This window comes from Vombatus ursinus, unplaced genomic scaffold, assembly GCF_900497805.2.
Source record: "Vombatus ursinus unplaced genomic scaffold, bare-nosed wombat genome assembly UNPS02014807.1, whole genome shotgun sequence".
NCBI lineage: Eukaryota > Metazoa > Chordata > Mammalia > Diprotodontia > Vombatidae > Vombatus > Vombatus ursinus.
The window spans coordinates 29,301,310-29,322,119 of record NW_020954585.1 but is presented as its reverse complement, the minus strand read 5'-3'; the positions used below and the strand labels follow the sequence as shown (position 1 = coordinate 29,322,119).

The 20,810-nt window shown below is 32.4% G+C and overlaps 1 protein-coding gene across 2 annotated transcripts in view; it reads left to right on the top strand.

Annotated features, from left to right (window-relative positions):
* DTWD2 (DTW domain containing 2) overlaps positions 1-20,810 on the top strand; it is a 131,443-nt gene that overhangs the window by 44,777 nt on the left and 65,856 nt on the right. For both annotated transcript variants that reach the window (XM_027874968.1, XM_027874969.1), the window contains exons 2-4: positions 5,440-5,530; positions 7,011-7,105; positions 14,114-14,306. In XM_027874968.1, the coding sequence (XP_027730769.1) occupies positions 5,440-5,530; positions 7,011-7,105; positions 14,114-14,306 (379 nt within the window). The remainder of the gene's footprint in view (positions 1-5,439; positions 5,531-7,010; positions 7,106-14,113; positions 14,307-20,810) is intronic.

Sequence of the window (20,810 nt, the reverse complement as noted above, 5' to 3'; positions counted from 1 at the left end):
TTGAAAATTTTTGCATCAATATTCATCAGGGAAATTGATCTATAGATTTCTTTCTCTATTTTGGCTCTTCCTGGTTACTCACTTTTCCAAATAGTTTGTATAGTATCAGAATGAATTGTTCTTTAAATATTTGGTAGAATTTACTTGTGATTCCATCTGGTCCTAGTGATTTTTTTCTTAGTGAGCTCATTGATAGCTTGTTCAGTTTTTTTTCCTAAGATACATTTATTTAAGTATTCTGTTTCATCTAATGTTAATCTGGGCAATTTGTATTTTTGTAAAGATTCATCTATTTCACCTAGGTTGTTAGATTAATTGGTACATAATTTTCTTTCTTTAAGGATTTCTTTTCAGTGGATTTTTGTGCCTTTTTTTTTTTTTTTTACCAAGATGCTGACTCTTTTTTCATGATTTTCTTTCATCACTCTCATTTCTTTTTCTCATTTTTCCCTCACTCTCTTATATGAATTTTAACAATCCTTCTTGAGCTCTTCTAGAAATTTTTTGGGCCTGTGACCAATTGACATTTTTCTTTGAGACTTTGCATTTAGCTGCTTTGATTTTGTTGTCTTCCTCTGGATTTGTGTCTTGATCTTCCCAGTCACCATAATAACTTTATATGGTCAGGTTCTTTTTTGTTATTGTTTGCTCATTTTCTTAGCCGATTTCTTGACTTTGAACTTTATGTTGAAGTTGACCTTTGCTCCCAGGGTGGAGGAGGCACTGTCCCAAATTTCAGGTTTTTTGTGCTGCTGTTTTCAGAGCTACTTCTGGGGGAATCTGTAAATTTTCAGTTCTTCCAAGGTGGTATGAGCTAAGGAGAGTGTGGTCACTGCTCTCCTGGTCTGCACTCTGTTCTGTGAGTGACCACAAGCATTCTTTTCTACATTGAAACTGTGACTAGGATCCCCATTGCCATGGGGCTGCAAGAACTAGTGGACCAATGCTCCTCCTCACCCTGGGACTGTAACCCAGACTTGAGTATGGACGATGCAACCCAGTGCCCGCAAAGGGTCCTCTGTAATCTGTTTCTAACTAGTTGTCCTGCCCTTTTAGTGTCTGTAAACTAAGAGCTTTGGAAGCCTCCTTGATGCACATGCTCCCAAGGCCTGCTGATGGCTTGCCTGGGCTCAGCCTGTGCTGTACTTCACTCCACTCTTACCCCAATGAGAGAAACCTGTCCTGCTGACCTTCTAAATTGTTTTGAATGGAAAATTGCTTCACCCCTATCATTTATTTGTTATACCACTCCAAAAATTTGTTTTGTTTTAAAGTTGTTTAGAGGGGAATTTGGGAGAGCTCAATTGATTCCCTGCCTTACTCCATCATCTTGGCTTCAGCTCTGTTCAAAATTATTTTTGCTTATTTGATAAGTATTGAGTGGTACCTCAGAGTTGTTTTAATTTTCTTCTTTTTACTTTTAGTAGGTTTGAGCATTTTCCAAGTAATTATGAACAATTTATTTTTCCTCTTTTGAAAATTATTTTTGTATTCTTCCACCATTTATACATTGTAGATTGAGTTTTATTTCTTTATATATTTTATTTTAATTTAATTTTTTAAATAATATTTTATTTTTTACCAATTACATGTAAAGACAAATTTTAACATTCATTTAAAAAAATTTGAATTCCAAATTTTTCCCCTTCCTCCTCCATCTCCCCGTCCCTGAGATAGTAAGCAGTTTGATATAGTTTATACATGTGCAGTCATGCAAATTATATTTCCATATGAGTCATATTGTGAAAGAAGACACAGACAAAAAGAAACCCACAAAAAAATAAAGTAAAAAATAGTATGCTTTACTCTGCATTCAAACTCCATCAGTTCTTTCTCTAGAGGTGGATCACGTTTTTCATCATGAATCCTTTGGAATTGCCTTGGATCATTGTATTGCTGAGAATAACTAAGTCATTCACAGTTGATAATTGTACAATGTTGCTGTTACTGTATGCAATATTTTGCATCAATTCATGTAAGTCTTTCCACGTTTTTCTGAAATAATCCTGCTTGTCATTTCTTGTAGCACAGTAGTATTCCGTTGCATTCATACACCACAGCTTGTTCAACCATTCCCCAATTGATGGGCATCCCCTCAATTTCCAATTCTTTGCCACCATAAAATATTTGGTATATATAGGTCATTTTTCCTTTTGTTATTTTTTTTCTGATTTCTTTGGGTTACAGACTTAGTAGTGGTATTGCTGGGTCAAAGGGTATACACATTTCTATAGCCCTTTGGGCATAATTCCAAATTCTCCTCCAGAATGGTTGGATCTGTTCACAATTCCACCAACAATGCATTAGTGTACCAAATTTTTCACATCCCCTCAAACGTTTATAATTTTCCTTTTCTGTCATAATAGCCACTCTAATAGGTGTGAGGTGGTATCTAAGAGTTGTTTTAATTTGCATTTCTCTAATCAATAGTGATTTAGAGCATTTTTTCACTATAGATAGCTTTAATTTCTTCATCTGAAAACTGCCTGTTCATATCCTTTGACCATTTGTTAGTTGGGGAATGACTTGTATTCTTATAAATTTGACTCAATTATCCACTTATTTGAGAAATGAGGTTTTTATCAGAGTCAGTTGCTGTAAAAATTGTTTCCCAGCTTTCTGCTTTCCTTCTAATCTTGGTTGCATTGCTTTTGTTTGTGCAAAAACTTTAAAATTTAATATAATCAAAATTATTCATTTTATTTCTAGGAGTGTACTCTCTCATTCTCTCACTCACTCTCTCTCTCTCTCTCTCTCTCTAGTTTATTCATAAATTCTTCCATTATCTATACATCTGTCCGGTAAACTATTCCTTGCTCTCCTAATTTGTATCACCTTTTATGTCTAAATCATGCCCTCATTTTGGGCTTATCTTGGTAAATGGTGAAAGATGTTGATCTATCCCTAGTTTCTGCCAAATAGCTTTCCAGTTTTCTCAGCAGTTTTTGTCAAATACTGAGTTCTTATTAAAAAAACTGGGATCTTTGAGTTTATCAAACACTAGATTACTGTGGTCCTTTACTATTATCTCCTTATATATTTCAGATTAAACAATTTGTGATGTTTATACTATTTTTTTATCAATTCATTGTTGTGAATTACCTTAGCTAGTTTATTCTTTGTTTTAAAAATATTTTTAAATAAAATTTTAAAAACTTCTTTTGACAATATAAATACAATAACTTTCAAGTAGGCAAATTGCTAGTATACTAAAATGAATATTATCATGTGTAAATTTGTTTTCTCTGCCAATATAATTTTCTTTATTTTCTTTAAATTTAGTTTCATTTTCATTTTCATTTCATTTCAGGTTTCATTTAATTATACTTGATTTTCATAGACTGATCACTTTAAGTGTATCCTTCCTTATATCCAGTATACATTAGGAAGAATTTTTGCTATAGGATTATATTATAAAAGTCACAAATAATAGCTACTCAGAATGAATATGGAATCCCCAGATTTACCAGCATATTCTTGTTTTGGGTTCTTTGTTTTACTTTGTTCTTTTAAAAGCTTGTGATGGGCAGCTAGGTCATATAGTAGATGGAGTGCTGGGCTTGGAATCAGGATGACCTGAGTTCACATCTGACGTCAGACCCTTATTAGTTATGTAAATCTGGGCAGGTCACTTAACCATGTTTGCCTCAGTTTCCTCATCTGCAAAATGAACTGGAGAAGGGAATGGCAAATTTCTGCCAAGAAAACCCCGAATGGGGTCACAAAGAGTCAGACATGAATGAAAAACTACTGAACAACAATGAAAAGGCTTATGATATATAGAAATTTGTTCAGTTTTGCACCTCCTCCTAACCATCCACAATTATTTTTATTCAGATTTACAGTAAGTAGCAGGACTAAGCACCTGTTATTTGAGCCAGTCATGGTGTACTGTTAAATCAGGTGTCTATGATTTCATGAGTGTGGGTATTCCATCTTCTCATACTTATAATGAAAACCCACTCTGCACCATAACAGGTTGTTAATGAAATTTGTAGTTGTAATACATATCAATCAGTAACCAGCTCTGATGATGAACCTCTCTGAACTTTCTTAGGCTGATCTTTAGATGACTAATACACAGTTTGTTGGTCCCATGTTTAAAATCTTGATAACTTGATAGGACTTGCTAGAATATATACTCCACTGAAATAACCTTTGAGAACTTAAGAGTTATTTCTTATCATAATGTGGTAGAAAAGGACTTTTGTGGAGGGAGTGTGATGGTTTAATAAAATTTATTTGTGTGACTAATGTAACTCCTACTTCAATACATTAAAGATTTGTAATTTCGTTGGCCTTACTTCTATAGGACAATGCAGATCCCAATCCCTCTGTTATTTAGAAAATGATTTAGAGTTGTTGCTGAAAAATTTATCACTCTGCTCCTAGCCTAAAGATGAGGCTGTACACTATCATAGGGTGGTCCTCAGACAATAGACAAGTTGATTCATCACCAGACTGACCCAAAGATGATCCATCTTGGTAGAAAGTAACAGAATGTTTAATCTATTTGCATGTTTTAGTAAAAATCTGAGTCATTTTCTCACCAGGATGGAGTTTTAGAGCAGACCTTTAGTAGAGGATGTATACTAATATACATAGTTACCATAGTTACATATGTATATACCATGTTCTTTGATTAAAATTTTAGAAGTAATATTGAGTTCCCTGGTGCATCCTATAAATGCGAATCTGTTGCATAAGAGTAAAAAGTAATATTCATATAGAATTTTAAGATGCTGCTTGTATGTATTTCTAAACAGAGACCTCCAAAGAGTCTTAAGTATTTTTTTAAAGTATTTTTTATGATAGACATGTTATTTATAAAAATAAAAGCTGCACACATTTACTCTAAGGAAGTAAAAATTATAATGATCCATTATATACCAATCAAATATATACATAATATTAAATATTATTATATTATGTTATAATATTAAATATAATAACAAATATACTATATATATATTTGCTTTTGGCAGAGAGGTAGAGATTTATGAAGTTAGACTTGTCCAATTTGTTGTCTGACTATTTTTGATTAACTGCTTTTTTTTGTTTGTTTATTTACAAGAGAAGATTCATTTCCAGATGATAATAGATTGGTTGTGGTGTATAGCTAGAAATGATTGATACAAAACCCAACAAGATTAATGAAACTTATTTTTAATTAAAAAGAAATAAAAGAATACTAAATTTAAAAAAATGAAAATTCCAGTAACAACTATATGAACTATATGAGCGATTGCTCATGCTTTTATTTCTTTTTAATTCCTTTTACAAAGGAATAACTCAAAGGAATATAGCTCAGTATTCCCAGAACTAAGCAGTAGTACCACACTTGCCAATTGAGATTTTATAAATGTTTGGTTTCATTAAAATAGCATTAAATGTTTTTAATTTTTGACACACTTTCTTTTTTTCCCCATAATTCTGCAGACGTCCACAGAAGGTGTGCTTATGTCCATTTCTGCCAGTACATCCTCTAAATATCTCTACCGACCTGTATATAATTCAGCATCCAGCAGAGGTAAGTAAGGATGTGGGAAGCAATAAAAGTTAAATAATATAGTATGAAAGAAAGCAATGGGAAACAGTATTGTATAGGTGGATATTAACTTATTAGCACTTTTGGAACTAAGTTGATAATGTTTTCTCTTGGGGAAAATTATTTTCTATTTGTAGCATCTATTTTTTCTCATTTGTTAATATTTTATAGGTGGTATGTAGTATAGTAACAATACTATTTAAGAACCATTTAATAATTTAAGAAAGGTGTGATAATAGGAATTTTAGTTAATTTTGAAAATTTCATGTCATCTGTTGAGAATTTTGAGCTTTTTATAAATGAAGAGGAGCACTGCTTTACCGTAGAAACTTAATCTGTATCTGAATCCAAAACCAATTTATTCTACCTGCTCTATGTAGATAAGTATGTTTCCCCCCTTTAAAATAGAAGAATTTTTTAAGTTAGGTTTTTGAAATGAATTTTAAATTTCTTCTCTTCAAGTCTTCCACATCACTCCTCTCTAGACTTATCTGTAGACTTACTTTACTGAGAAAATTGAGACCATTCAACATGTGCTCTCTTTTTTCCCTTTTTCTTTATCTTAAAACTGTTGGGCATCATTTCCCACTCTCTCCTCTTTTCCCCTACTCTGTGACTACAACCCTCCTAACTAACCCTACTGTCCTCTGAAGCTATTATTTTATCTTTCCCTTTTACAACCAAATTTCTATGAAAAGCTATCCACATAAGATGCTTTCTACTTCTTTTCTCTAATTCCCCAACCTTTGCATTCTGGTTTCTAACCTCATCAAGCAACTCAAGGCAGCCTGAGCCTTCCCACTAGGAGGAATATGCCACCATGCCCAGCCAAAGTGATTCTCCTTTCTCTTACTCAATAAACTCTTCTATACTCTTACCTCAGTATAAAATATAAACTCCTTTGTTTAGCTCTTAAAGCTTATTACATCCTCATCCCAACTTACTTTTCCAGCCTCATTATATACATTACTTCCTTTCCTATGCTTTAGGGACCAGCCACAAAGCACTTCACCTCCTATCTTCATGCCTTTGTGTTGGCCGTCCCCATGCCTGGAGTATACTTTCTTCTCAGAGATTCAGCTCTTCTTTCAAGATCCAGCTAAAATACCGCTTTCTGCATGAGACCTTCCCTGGTTCCCCCAATTATGAGTGTACTCTTCTAGTTACTGTGTATTTATTATCTTTATATTTATTTTGTATATGTATATATGTACTTGTTTTTTCCCAGATAGAATATAAATTTCCTGAGAGGAGAGATTGTTTCATTCTTTATATTTGTAATCTCAGAGAGTAAGCACAGTGCCTGGTACATAGTAGGTATATAATAAATATTTTTATATTGATATTTTTCATTTGACAGTCCTTTTAAAAATGGAAAAATTAAAAATAAAATGTGTATAATTATAAGAGTTTAGAAAAGTATGCTTATCCCTGTAAAATTGATTTAGCTTTTTAATTAAAGGAAAACAAAGTATTACGGACTGTACCTCTGCTTGCTGCATGCCTTCCCCAGGACAAAGTTAAGGTCAAGATTGGTCGACGCTTCAGTGAAGAAAGGTAAATCCACTTTTAATTCAACTTCTATTTTACTGTTTTATTTTTAGTTATTTCAAAATTGTGGCCTAAATTTGTCCACCAACTACACCTTCTCAGGGTAAATTGTTTAACCAATCAAGTGTAATATGAATTCTTGTGTCTTGAGATTTTTGAAGTGGTCTTGAAGACAGGCAAAATAAATTAGACAAGTTGATATTTTTAACCAGCCTAAAAATTTAGTAGCAGACATTCCCAAAATTTGTTCTATTATAAAAATGGTATTGCCTTTTTATTTTTGAAGGGAGAAGAGGTTTTCAATCTTATTTTCTTTTCTCTTCTATAACTGTGTATTGACTCATCAGCCTTTTCGGAGCATAGATCTGATATCTTGATCCTACTAACTTTAGTCCCTCTCCTCTATTGTGAATCTGCCTCTAGCCCAGGATTACAGAGCGCATTTTCACTGTGTCCTTTTCTTTTAGTGCTACTGCCATTGACCTGAATTTTCATTTCAGTGTTGTTTTGATTACTGTATTGCCTTATCAGGCAACCCATCCAAAGTGCTAGGGTCCAGAATCTGTGTAAAATAGAAATACGTATCTCAGTAGAATGTTAGTCCCTTAAGATCGTGGACTGTGTTTTGTTTTGTGTTTGTATTCTTAATGGTTGGCATAGTGACTTGAATATAGTAAGTACTTAATACATATTTGTTGGATTGGATTGGACATAATGCTGGTACACATGTATATGAGAGATATATTATGTTATAATAGATAAATTTATGGACTTGGAGTGAGGAAAATTTGGGTTCACCCCTCACCCCTGCCACTTACTTGTTGGGTGACCTGGGCAAGTCAGTTAATCTTTCTGATCTCTAGGCAAATTTCTATGATTATACATTATATATCAGTTCTGACCTACATTGAAGGAGTACATTCCTACACTTGCAGTTAGCATGCCAATGAACTCATAGGTCTTAGATGTATTCATATAGATGGACATATATTATGAATGGAAATCTATTTAGCTCAACATCAACGTAATCCTCATTTGCTTCATCCTGTTGAGGTGACCCTAGATTCGTAAGGTAATTTTGGTGAAGAATAACCAGTGATGGGCTCTAACAAGCTAGAAGGACTTTGACCCTGATCTAAGGAATAGTCTGAATGTGTTATGCAAGAATAAAGTGGTTTGTCACCAAGTGTTGGCTACTAGGTAATGAATCATTTGGCCATGGCAATTTATGAAACAAAGTAAAATGCAAAATGGGGTCTTTAGTACTACGTGAGCCTCTTCTGCTTTCGTAGTGCTGGTGGTGTATTTGTAGACAAAGGGGAGAGAGGGTACTAAGAATCGTTGTAGACTATCTAGAAACAAATGCAGTATGTACTGAATGTGAGATCTTTGCATGATTATTGGAAAAACTGAAGTACTTCTGTATTAATGAGGTAAAAGGATGTCAGTATCTATATGTAGGAGATGGGAGAAAGTAACGTTATATTAAGAAGACTTACTTATGTGAGGAAATTTAGGAACCAGAGGGAAGAAACTTGTTGGAGAGCATTTTAGCAAAGATGATTAGAGACTGAATGGAAGTAACATTGTCAGTAATGTACATTACAGACCTCCTGAATAGAAACAAGAAATAGATGAAGAATATGGCAAACAGATTGTAAGCCTCACATAGAGGCATGATATTTCAGTGATGGGAGATGTAAGTTTTCAAGACATCTTCCAGAACTTGCTAATAATTTCTTAATAATTATATGTATATATGTCATACATATATATATGGAGAGAGTACACATATATAGAGAGAGCAGCTAATTATTTTTTTAAAGTGTTTTATTTATTTTTAAAAATTTATAAATCTCTGATATTTCCCTCTATATTCTTCTCTCTTCCCTCTCCCAAGGAGCAATAGTCCTTATAAAAAGGACTTATTTAAAGAAGAAAAAAAAATAAAAAGAAGAAATAGAGAAAAAAAATCAGCAAAGCAAATTATTACTTCAAAAAAATTTGGCATCATATTTAATGTTCCATACTTGTGGACCCCAACCTCTTCAAAAGATCAGGGAGAAAATGTCTTTTTATATCTATTCTTTGGGGCACAGCTTGTTCTTTATAATTCAGCTCTGATTGTTCTTTCCATTTACGTTGTTTTCTTGGCTCTCTTTAATTTATTTATATCAGTTCATGTGAGTTTTCTGTGCTGTTCTCTATTCTACTTGTTTGTCATTTCTTTTGCATGGTAAGCCTTTCACCAATTTTTTTCATTTGTTTGTTTTGGTGAGGCAGTTGGGGTTAAGTGACTTGTCCAGGGTCACACAGCTTTTTAGTAAGTGTCAAGTGGCTGAGACTGGATTTGAACTCAGGTCCTCCTGACTCCAAGGTTAGTGCTGTATCCACTGCTTCACCTAGCTGCCTCTGCCTTTCACCAGTTGATGTCGATCTACTTTATTTCCAGATGTTTGCTACTACAAAAAATGCTACTATAAATATTTTGGCATTAACTTTCTTTTTATCAATGACCTTATCTGAGAAATTTGTTGCAAATTTTTTTCCAATTAATTTGTTTCCCTCTTAATCCAATATGTGTTAATTTTGTTTGTGTAGTAGCTTTTCAATTTTATATAATCAAAATGACCTATTTTATATCTTGTAATTCTCTCTATTCCTTGCTTGCTTAAGAGTGTATCTCTTACCTGTTGATCTGCTTTTCTTCTACTTTTTTATAGCATGATAATTCATATTTGGGTCTCAAATCCAATTTGTTGTGTCATGTGGTATGTCTTTGATCTAAATAATATTTCTCCCATACTGCTTTTCAGTTTTCTCAGTAGTTCTTATTGAAAAGGGAGTTCTTTCCTAATTTCCACTACTTCTAATTCTCCTTTTTTTAGTCCATTCCATTTATCTACTTCTCTTTTTTAACCACAACCAAATTATTTTCATTACTTTTTCTTTATAATATAGTGTAAGGTCTGCAAGTACTATTCTTCATTTCATTTCCACCTTTTATTGTTGTTTCTCATAATATGCTATATCTTTTGTTCCTCCAGATGAATTTTGTTATTATTTTACAGTGTCCTATAAAATGTTCTTTGATAGTTTGATTGGTATAGCATTAAAATGGTAAATTAATTTAGGCATTATTGTAACTTTTATTATATTATCAGGACCCAAGTATGAGTACTGAATATTCCTCCAAATAATAAAGTTCTTTATTTATTTAATTGATTTTATACAAGTACTGAGTGTACTTTGGTAGATTGAGAAATATTTTATGCATTTTCTAGTTATTTTGAATAGGACTTCCCATTCTATTATTGTCTTATAGATCTTATTATATAGAAAAGCTGTTGATTTTTGGGTATTTATTTTGTAGCCTTCAAGTTTTCTGAAATTATTTTTCTTAATTAGTTTTATTTGCTGATTCCCTATGATGACTGTCTTTATTTATATTTACCTACCTACCTATCACCTGAGGCAGCTAGGTGGCATAGTGGAAAGAGTAGTATGTCTGAAGTCAAGGAGACCTGAGTTCAAATATGGCCTCAGAAATTTACTAGCTGTGTGACCTTGGACAAATCACTTAACTGCTGCCTCAGTTTCCTTAACTGTAAAATAATGATAGTAACAGCACTTACAGGGTTGTTGTGAGGATCAGATGAGATAAAAATATTTGTAAAACACTTAAGACAGTGCCTAGCAAACAATAGGCATTATATAAATCCTTTTCCCTTTTCCCCCAGTCCCCTCATCTTTATGCCTTTGATTTCTTTCCCTTGTCTTTCTATTGCTAGCATTTTTAGAACTATATCAAATAATAGTGGAGAGAATGAGTATCTTTGCTTTACTCCTGTATTCAGTGGGAAAACTTCTAATAAGTCAATCAGTTAGCAAGCATTTACTGAGCACCTGGTATGTGCCAGGCACTAAGCAGTGGGATAGAAGGAAAGGCAAAAGACAGTCCTTCCTCTCAAGGAGTATCTCCTCATTGCATATGATGCTTCCTTTTGGTTTTAGGTCAAAATTTTTTATGATATTAAAAAAAGGTCTTTTTATGCCTCTAAGCCATCTATCCCAAGTGTAAATACAACTTAGTCATAATGAATCATTTCTTGGATAAATTGCTGTAATCTGTTTGTAGGTTTTTATTTTAAAATTTTAAATTGATATTAGTGATTTTGGTCTATAGTTCTTTATTTTAGTGTTTACCAGTTTAAATATTAGGAATATATTTTTCTTATTAAAGGAGTGTGGTAGCATACTTTTACAATTTTTTTTATAATTGAGTCTGCAAAGGATTTTTCCTTTTTAAAATTTATTTGCTGTATCTCTGTACTAATTTGTGGGCAAGTTTTGTAAAAGTTCCACATAATTCTGAGACATACCAATATTCTTTAATGGTCTCATTTAGAAGATACCATAAGTCTTTTAGTTCTAATTCCTCTAGTAATTTGTTAAATTCTATACTTCTCATTTTGTTTACTTTTGTTAGATTTGTCCAACTCTGAGAGAGGAATGTTAATGTCCTACTATTATTGTGTTACTATCTGCATCTTCTTGTACTTCAATTAATTTTTCCTTTTATGAATTTAGATAGTTTGGCATTTAGGGCATATAAATTTAATATTGACATTGATTTATTGTCTATGGTTCCTTTTAGAAAAATGTAATTTTGTTTATATCTGTGTTATGAATTTCTCTTTTTTCTTTGATAGTATGATTGCAATTGCTGCTTTTAAAATATATTTTTACTGATGGCTTTTGTTTTCACATCCACAAAATTTTTTCAAGTGTTTTTTTCTACCTTCTCCCAAAGAGCCATTCTGTCTAACAAGTAATACTTTAAAAATTTTGGGAAAAAGTAACAAATTAGCAGAATTAATCCTTGGACTAGATTAGTGTACATTACACATTTCCCTGGTTTTCAACCTCTTCTCTCACATTTTATTAACTTTTCCACTATGCAATTTACTTAACCTTTATGATTTGATAAAATATACTGTCCATGGGTTAGTTTTAGTTTTGGTCATTGTTTTCAAGGAATCTGGTTATTCTTTGATTGTCTTTACCTATTTCTCAAATTTCTTATTCTACCTATTTTCAGTTATTTTTGAAAGTTGTGCTTTATATTTTCTTCTTCTTTTTTAAATCTTTTGATTTTGTTCTAGTATTTTTCATTGTTTCCTATAATCATGAAGTCCTTATTGTTCTGTTCTGTTTTTCAGGGCGTCTATTACTTTGGTATGGTTTTCAACAATCTGTTTTAAATTATTATTCTCTTTACAAATTTTTCTTCTAGAACACTTATTTCAATTCTAATTTCCTTATTTACTTCTTACTTCATTTCTTGTAGCCATCCTGTTGCAAGACTTTTTTTAAACAGAATTAAAAAAAAAACATTTTTTTTTTCTTTATGACTCTCTTTTGCTTGTTGTAGGATTATTTTTTTTTTAAATCACTAATTACCTTTTGTGTTTTTCTTAATCCAAAGTATTTCTTCATTTGGTTTGGTTCTTCCTTCCTTTCTTTCCATTTAACAGATGAAGAAATTGAGACTCAGAGGAGTTAAGTGATTTGTGTATGGTCGTATAGCTAACTAGTAATTGTCAGAAGCAAGGTTCAAATCCAGCTCTTTCTCACTGCAACTTAACCATTTTTTTCTTTATTTTATGCTTCTTCAAGCTGATGAAGTATATGGAATTAGACTGGAAAGGTAAATTGGAACCAAATTGTTGTGGGCCTCCTCTTGTTAAAATGCATCGGTGGCTCCCTATTATCTAGCAATTTAAGTTCAGACTTTTTTGCTTAGTGTTCATAGTCTTTTACAAGTTTATGCCTTTCTATCTTTTTCTAATATGTTTTCCCTATCTGTACTCTAAGCTCCAGCTGAACTGGATGACTCTGACTTCCAGACACCCACTTTGGGCCTCCATACTTTGTTCACACTGTTCTCTATGTTTTCAATCTCCTCTGTCTGCCTTTTCACCTGTTAAACTCCCACTCATCATTTTAAGCCCCAACTCAAATATTATTTCCTCCTTGAAGTCTTCTCTGAGCCCCTTACTTAGTAATGATGGTCTTATATAAGTCTCACATAACATTTTGTTTTGTATCACACTCATGCATGTATAACCTGTGGTCTAAGGGGCTTCCTCCACCAAGATGTCCTGGCTCTGGACTCACAGGGTTGGATTTATTCTGCATGTGGCCTGACCCCAAAGGGGAATTAGGCTTCCCTTATCTCTCTAGCTTGTTTTGTACCCACCTTAGAGATTATGTTTTATGAATTATGTACTATAAAATTTCAATCTCAAGCTATCATTTATCATATTTTAAAGTCATTTCTGGACTCATATTTCAAAGTCATTTTTTTTCTGGACCCACACTTTCCCACTTCCAACCCTTAGTCAGCTACTATGTAGTTAGGAATGTCAAAGCCATCTTTGATATTAACTTTGATATTATCTTATATGCCTTGACCTTGTATTTGACATTAGAGTTGGTTTAGTAGTTTCAGGGCCATGAACTTTTGACTTGACCTATGCCAGTCTATTCCAGAATAGAGCTGGACAAAGTCAGAGGTTCTTGACTCTCCATAACCTGGGTGGCTCAAACCTGTTTTAGGGCTCTTCTCTCAGTAAAATGAGGTTGTCTGTGGGATAGAGTAAATTAAATTGTGTGAAATGCTTGCCTATGCTTAGCAGCAAGGGAGTGAGTAGTTCTGACTGTGAAGAGTAATAATTCTTGTTTTGGGTTAGAACCAAAATACCAATATCTGCCAAGAAAGAGGTGCCACTGTAAAGGGAATAATGGTAGAGATGGGAAAGACCAGGGAATGACTAAGTTATGGTTGTTGTTTGGGGAATGCACAGTATCTTAATTTTTTTTACTTAGAGTTGCTGTTTTTCCTGTTTAGATGAATACTGTTATGGATGGTAGGACAGGGAAAATTTAATACAGTACAAAATGTTTCTTCAAACCACTAAAGAACTTTTTTTCTCCTTGTTTTCATTTTAGAGATCCTGAACTTTCAGCTATTTGCCGAAATCCTGGCACTTTAATTTTGTATCCTGGTGCTGAAGCAATTAATTTGGAAGAATTGATATCAAATTCTCCCAATCATCTTTCCACTATCATCATCATTGATGGGACATGGAGCCAGGCTAAAGACATTTTCTATAAGAATTCCCTGTTCCGACTTCCTAGACAGGTAAATGAAACATTGTGTATGTATATGTGTGTATGCACATACATTATACAAATATATGTATACTTATGTATCTATATATTTGTGATTGTGTGTGTATATATATGTACATTTACATATATGAACCATGTATGTTGCTAAATTCTTTAATGAAAAAACTAAATTATTTTAATGGTGAAATCATGATATTAAGTTATTGAATTTTAAATGGACCATTTTATTGTTAAATGGGACCTTAAAATTCACATCTATAACATTTTGGTACATGGTTCAAACACATAGTAATATATGTGTTGGGCTTTTGTAAATATTGTTACCATTAATGTTTTCAGTGAACGATTATTCTGTTACTTTAAATTTATAGATATATAGTAACATGCTATTTTCTGCTAAGTACTTTTAATTAGTTATTACTTATATAACTTTATGGGGACTAATTTTTTTCCTCTAATAATGAGTTACTGTAATTATTGATAACTATATAGTAGTACTTATAGTATGGAAAATAAACCTTCCAAATCACCTTGGTTTTTCCTATGTGGATAGCTAGGCCAAAATCTTTTTGAATAATTGTAGATCTCATTTAGGAGGATCATTAATGTTTCAGAGTTTGATGCAATCAGCACAATGCCATCTGTGTGTAGGAACATCTGGAGGACCTCACCAACCGAAGGGAATCACTCTGCCTTGGTAGTTCTCTATGACAGAGGCAAATTCTTTTGACAAGCATATTTCTCCAATTTTTTTACTCGATTGACATTTATCAGAGGATTGTAAAAAGAGTTATCTTATGATTTTAAAATATATATGGGTGATAACTTTTGGATAACTTCATGAAATTATATACTTTTTTATAATCAACAAAAGCAAACATAATGGAATCTTTTGTTCTTTACATCTTTAGGTAAACTGTGTTTCTGTAAAGATATTGTCTGCTGTAGAACATAGTTTATCTTCTGGTTACTTTCATAAAAGTTGCACTTGATGCATGTGTAAATTTTCAATTTTCTTAGCAGTTTTTGTTTTCAGAGTCTATCCAAATTATTGTAGTCTTTGGGTTTATTGAACATTGTATTACTATATTTGTTTGTATCTGGATCTTATGCATCTAATCTCTTCCACTCATCCATTGCTAGTTTTAAATATCACTATGTTGTAATATAGTGTAAGATAAGATATTTCTACACCCCTATCTTTCCCACATTTGTTCCTATTTCCCCTGAGATTGTTGATGTTTTGTTCTTCTAGATGTATTCTGTGACTCTTTTTTCAAGGTCTTTGGTAGTTTCATTGGCTTATAATGAATGTTTAAAATAATTGAACCAATATTGTCATTTACATTTTATTAGCGTGACACAATTTATATGTCTTTTAGGTCTGTTTATTTCTTCATAGGGTGTTTTGTAGTTGTACTCATGTAGTTCTTGTAGGTGCAGTCCCAATTTTTTTCCATTCTGTTATTTTGAAAGGAATTTCACTTTCTAATTCTTCTGGCTGGTTTTTGTTGGTAATATACAGAAAGAATGATGAGTTATGTGGGTTTATTTTATATCCTACTACTTTGCTGTAGTTGGTAATTGTTTCACTTAACTTTTTATTTGAATATTTGGGATTATCTAATTAGATTATCATTATCATCAGCAAAAAGTGACAATTTCCTTTTTTGATTCTGCTTATTCCCTTAATTTCTTTTTTTTTCTTCAAATAATAATGATGGCAATGGATATTCTAGCTTTAACTCTGAACTTGGGAGAGGCCTTCTTTGTATATAAAGATGTCTCTTGGTTTTAGAAACTATCATGTTAAGAGTAGGTGCATTTATTTGTATGCTTTTTAGTATTTTTAATAAAAAAAGGTTATTACGTTTTGTCAAAAAGCTTTTTTTGACATCTATTGATGTCATCATATGATTTTTTATATTTTTCATTATTAATGTAGTCTATTATATTTATAGTTTTCCTAATAGTGAACATCCTGTATTCCTGGCATCAAATCAACCTAGTCATATTCAATAATCCTTTAATATCTTGCTTTATTCTTTTTGCTACTATTTTATTAAATACTGTATTTTTGTATTGATCATTATTAAGGATAGTTTCTTTTTCTACTTCTCCTCTCATATCAAGACAGTATTTTTATCAGAGAAGGAATTTGATAAGCTCTTTTTTTCCTATTTTTAGCAAAATTAGCCAAATATTGGGATTATTTTTTCTTTAAATGTTTGATAGAATTCACTTGTAAATCCATTGGTACTAAGATTTTTTTCCTGGGTGTTAATTGATAGTTTGTTCAGTTCCTTTTTATGGTACTGATCTACTTAAATTCTCTATTTCTTGTTCTGTTTATCTGAGAATTTGACATTTCTGTAAATATTCATTTTAATTAAATTATCAATTTTGTTAGCACATAATTAGGTAAAATTATTTCTAATTATTTCATCTCTTCATTGTTGTGAATTCTTTTTTCTTTTTTGATGCTGCCAATTTGATTTTATTTTCTTTTTTTCAAAATTAGATTACCTAATAGTTTATCTATTTTATTAGTTTTTTCAACAAACCAGTTCCTAGTTTTTCGTCATTTAGGTGGTTATTTTTGCTTTCAATTTTGTTATCTTCCTTGATTTTCACAGTTTATGTTTTATTGTTGAATTGTTCCATAAAGAATTTACATTCTGTGAGAAGAGAGAACTTGCTTATAGTTAATATATACAAAGAAATGACGATCAGGTTGATTTCAGAAAAACCTGGAAAGAGTTACATGAACTGATGCAAAGTAAAGTGAACAGAACCAGGAGAACATTGTACACAGTAACAGCAATATTGTAAGATGAAGAACGGTGAATGACTTAGCTATTCTCAGTAATATGGTGATCTAAGACAATCCTAAAGGACTATGATGAAGCATACATACCTCCAGCGAAAGAATCGATACTGTCTGAATATAGACTGCAGCATGTTATTTTTTACCTTCTTTTCTTTTTTTTTTTTGAGTCTTCTTGTACAAAATTACTAACATGGAAATGTTTTATATGACTGTATATATGTAAACCATATCAGATTGCTTACTGTTTGAGGGAGCGATAGAGTTTTGAACTCAAAATTTAAAAAAAATTGTTTTAACATGAAATTTGCGAAAAATAAAATATATAAAAATAATTAGTATAAACAGAACATTCACAAAATAAACACAAGGCAGTTTAGGAAGTAAGGGTACTAGCAGTCAGGCCTATCAGAAAAGCTGAATCTTGAGAAGTAAAGGATTCAGAGAACCAGAGGTAAGCAAGTGATGCATTACAGGAAAGAGGGACACCAATTCAAAGGCACAGAAATGGAAGATGTATGTGAGGAAAGGAAAAGAAGCTGGTTTAATTAAAGGTGGAGTCTAGGAAGGAGAGTAACATATAATGAAACTGGAAAGGAAACTTTATGAAGGACTTTAAAGGCAAACAGCATTAATATTTTGTCTTACAGACAATAGGAGACACTGGAGTTTATTGACTAGCATTGTAACATGATCAGACTTTCATGTATGGAAAATTACTTTGGCAGTTGTGGAGGATGAATTGGGTAGGAGAGAGACTTGAAGGAGGGAGGTAACGAGGACCTCAACTAAGGAGACGACTATGTGATTATGAATATGTCGAGTCAGACGCCAGAGATGTAGAGGTAGAAACAAGATTTGGCTTTTATATGTTGAATTAGGAAGAGTTGGGGATGTTACCATGGTTATAAACCTGGGAGACTAGAAAAGTGGTGATGCCCTTCAAAGAAATAAGAAATTCATAAAAGGGTTATTTTTTTTTTTTGTGAAATAGATAATGTATTTTGTTTGGTCATATTGAGTTTAAGATGCCTAAGGGACGTTCAGTTGGAGAAGAGTGATTGAGACTGGAGTTGTAGATCTGGGTGTCATCTGCAGAAAGATGTCAGTTGAATCCATGGGAGCTGATGAGGTCACTATATGAAAGAGTGTGTAGAGAGTAGAGGTCCCAAGAGAAATGTACCCACAGGTAAGGTACGTGATATGAATGGATCACCTTTCCATCTCCAACCTCTAAGCCTTTACATAAGGGGTAGGAATCTGCAGCCTTGAGGCCACCTGTATGAGAGATTTTATCAGATACTTTGCTGGAATCTATGTATATTTTGATAAAGTGAGGGAAATTTAAGTCAGGAATTAATTAGAAGGATTCAGAGAGGTGAAGGACAAAGAAACTTAAAAACTTTAGTAGTTACTATACTGCTCTGAAGATGAATTTAAAATGAGGATAAAACATTTTTCTGATTATAAATATCAGAAAATATGAATTTAGTTTATGCAAAAATTTTCCAAGGACAGCTAGGTGGCACAGTGGATAGAGTGCTGAGCCTAAAGTCAAGAAGACGACCGAGTACAAATGTGACCTCAGACACTTAACTAGCTATGTGACCCTGAGCAGGTCACTTAACCCTGTTTGCCTTAGTTTCCTCACCTGGAGAAGGCAATGTCAAACAACTCCAGTATATTTGTCAAGAAAACCCTCAATAGGGCCATGAAGAATTGGGCATGACTGAACCAAAATAATGAGTAAATTTTCAGGAATGAATTATATTGTGTAAAACATTTACCTGAAGTAACTGAAGATTTGATGTAGAAACTGTCATTGAAATTAGAATTATTATTGCTAGAATTTAAAGTAATAGATCTGTAAATTGTTGAGATGGGGGTATTCTTTTCACAATAATGTTGATATTTAAATAACAATTCAAGATTGATGTATTTGTGTGGAGATTAATTAGAACTAATATTTGATTTTTATCATAATGGAAACTAATGAATATATGTGTATAGATATTACATATATAAAGAAATCTAACCAGCCCTTGCCTAATATAAGGTGACAGATACTAAAAGATCATGCAGCAATATAAAAAGCCATTTACATCATATAACAGGTTATCTAAAACATCTTTATAATTTATAAGCTGATGGCATCTGGTTCTTTGATGTCATTATCAGCATTGCAGACAATCAGCTTTTCAAGCTCCATATGGCAATCACTTGTGTATACATATTATATTTTTCCCCAAATATTTTTAACAATAGCTAGCACTTAATGATTAAAGTTAGAAGTATTATTCATTTGTTGTGAAAAAAAAAATGTTGTAGCACAGAAAATGACAATAAGTTTGTCCCAAATGAGTATTTAAAGGGATTGAAAGAATATATCCTTTTTTTAGTTTGTGAAAATGGAAAAAAAAAAAACAACAGCACATTTTAACACACACACCTATATCTATATCTCTCTCTCTATATATTTACTATGAATATCTGTAAAGTCAAGATAATTATGGAGAATTACATATATTTAAGTATGTTACCAAATAAGCTATTAAATCTTAGCTAAAAATGTTATCCATCTATCTTAATAGGTAGATGTTTTCAGGTGTTTGACATAACAATATTTGATACTTTTAAAAGTATAAATGTTTTACAATTGTATATTTTGCAGTTATTCATAACAATCTACAAATAGATGTATTTCCTATGCATGGGTAATTTGATGGATTTGCTCTTTCATTGCTATAGGAACACCTTCCAGTTGATGGAGATGGCAGTCTATCCTCTGATAGTCATTTATTCTTGTCCTTGTCATTCCTTAAATCTTCCAAAAGGGGCCTGCCCACGTAGTGTTCTCGGGCTGACCTCACACAACACTCCATCTCCTGCCTCTTTGCCTTCGAATTGGCTGTCCCCTATGCCTAGAATGGGCCTCACCTCCACCTCTTAGAGTCTTTTATTCCCTTTAAGGTTCAGCCTTCAAAAATAAAGTGGTGCCACTTCTACATGAACCCTTTTCTTATTTCCCTACATACTAGTTGCCTTCTGCTCAGAAAATTACTTTGTATCCATTTTGTGTATAGCAGCATATGTATTTATTATGTATCCTGATAGAATGTAAGGTCCTTGATGAAAGGAACTGTTTTATTTTTCTCTGTATTCCCAGGGCCTAACACAATGCCTGGAACATTATAGGACTTTGATAAATGTTTGTTGACTGACTGATCTGCATGAGTAGTTTCCTCACTCGGACTTTCCTATACCAATGAAATCATAGCCAGAGCAAAGTAAAAGTATCTTCTATTTGCAAAGTACTGTGATATATATTGTTATATGTTATATATATTTAGTCAACATATATATTTATATGTTATATATATATTTAGTCAACAAAAATTTATTAAATGCATTTATTTATGAAAATGAAAAAAAAATTAAAGGCAGGGCAGATGTAAGAATAAAGCTAATGAGTTTGGTTATGGATATGTTTAGTTTCATGTGCCATAAGTACATCCAACTGGAGGTGTCCAGCAGGCAATTGGAGTTGCAGAATTGGAATTAGAGAGTCATTTGTCAAAATTATGAGACAAAAAGAACCTAAAAACTGTTTCAGCCAGCAAACATTTGACCTCTTTCATAACCTGAGAGATTTGGCAGCTAAGGACAACACTAGTTTAGTTTATAAAC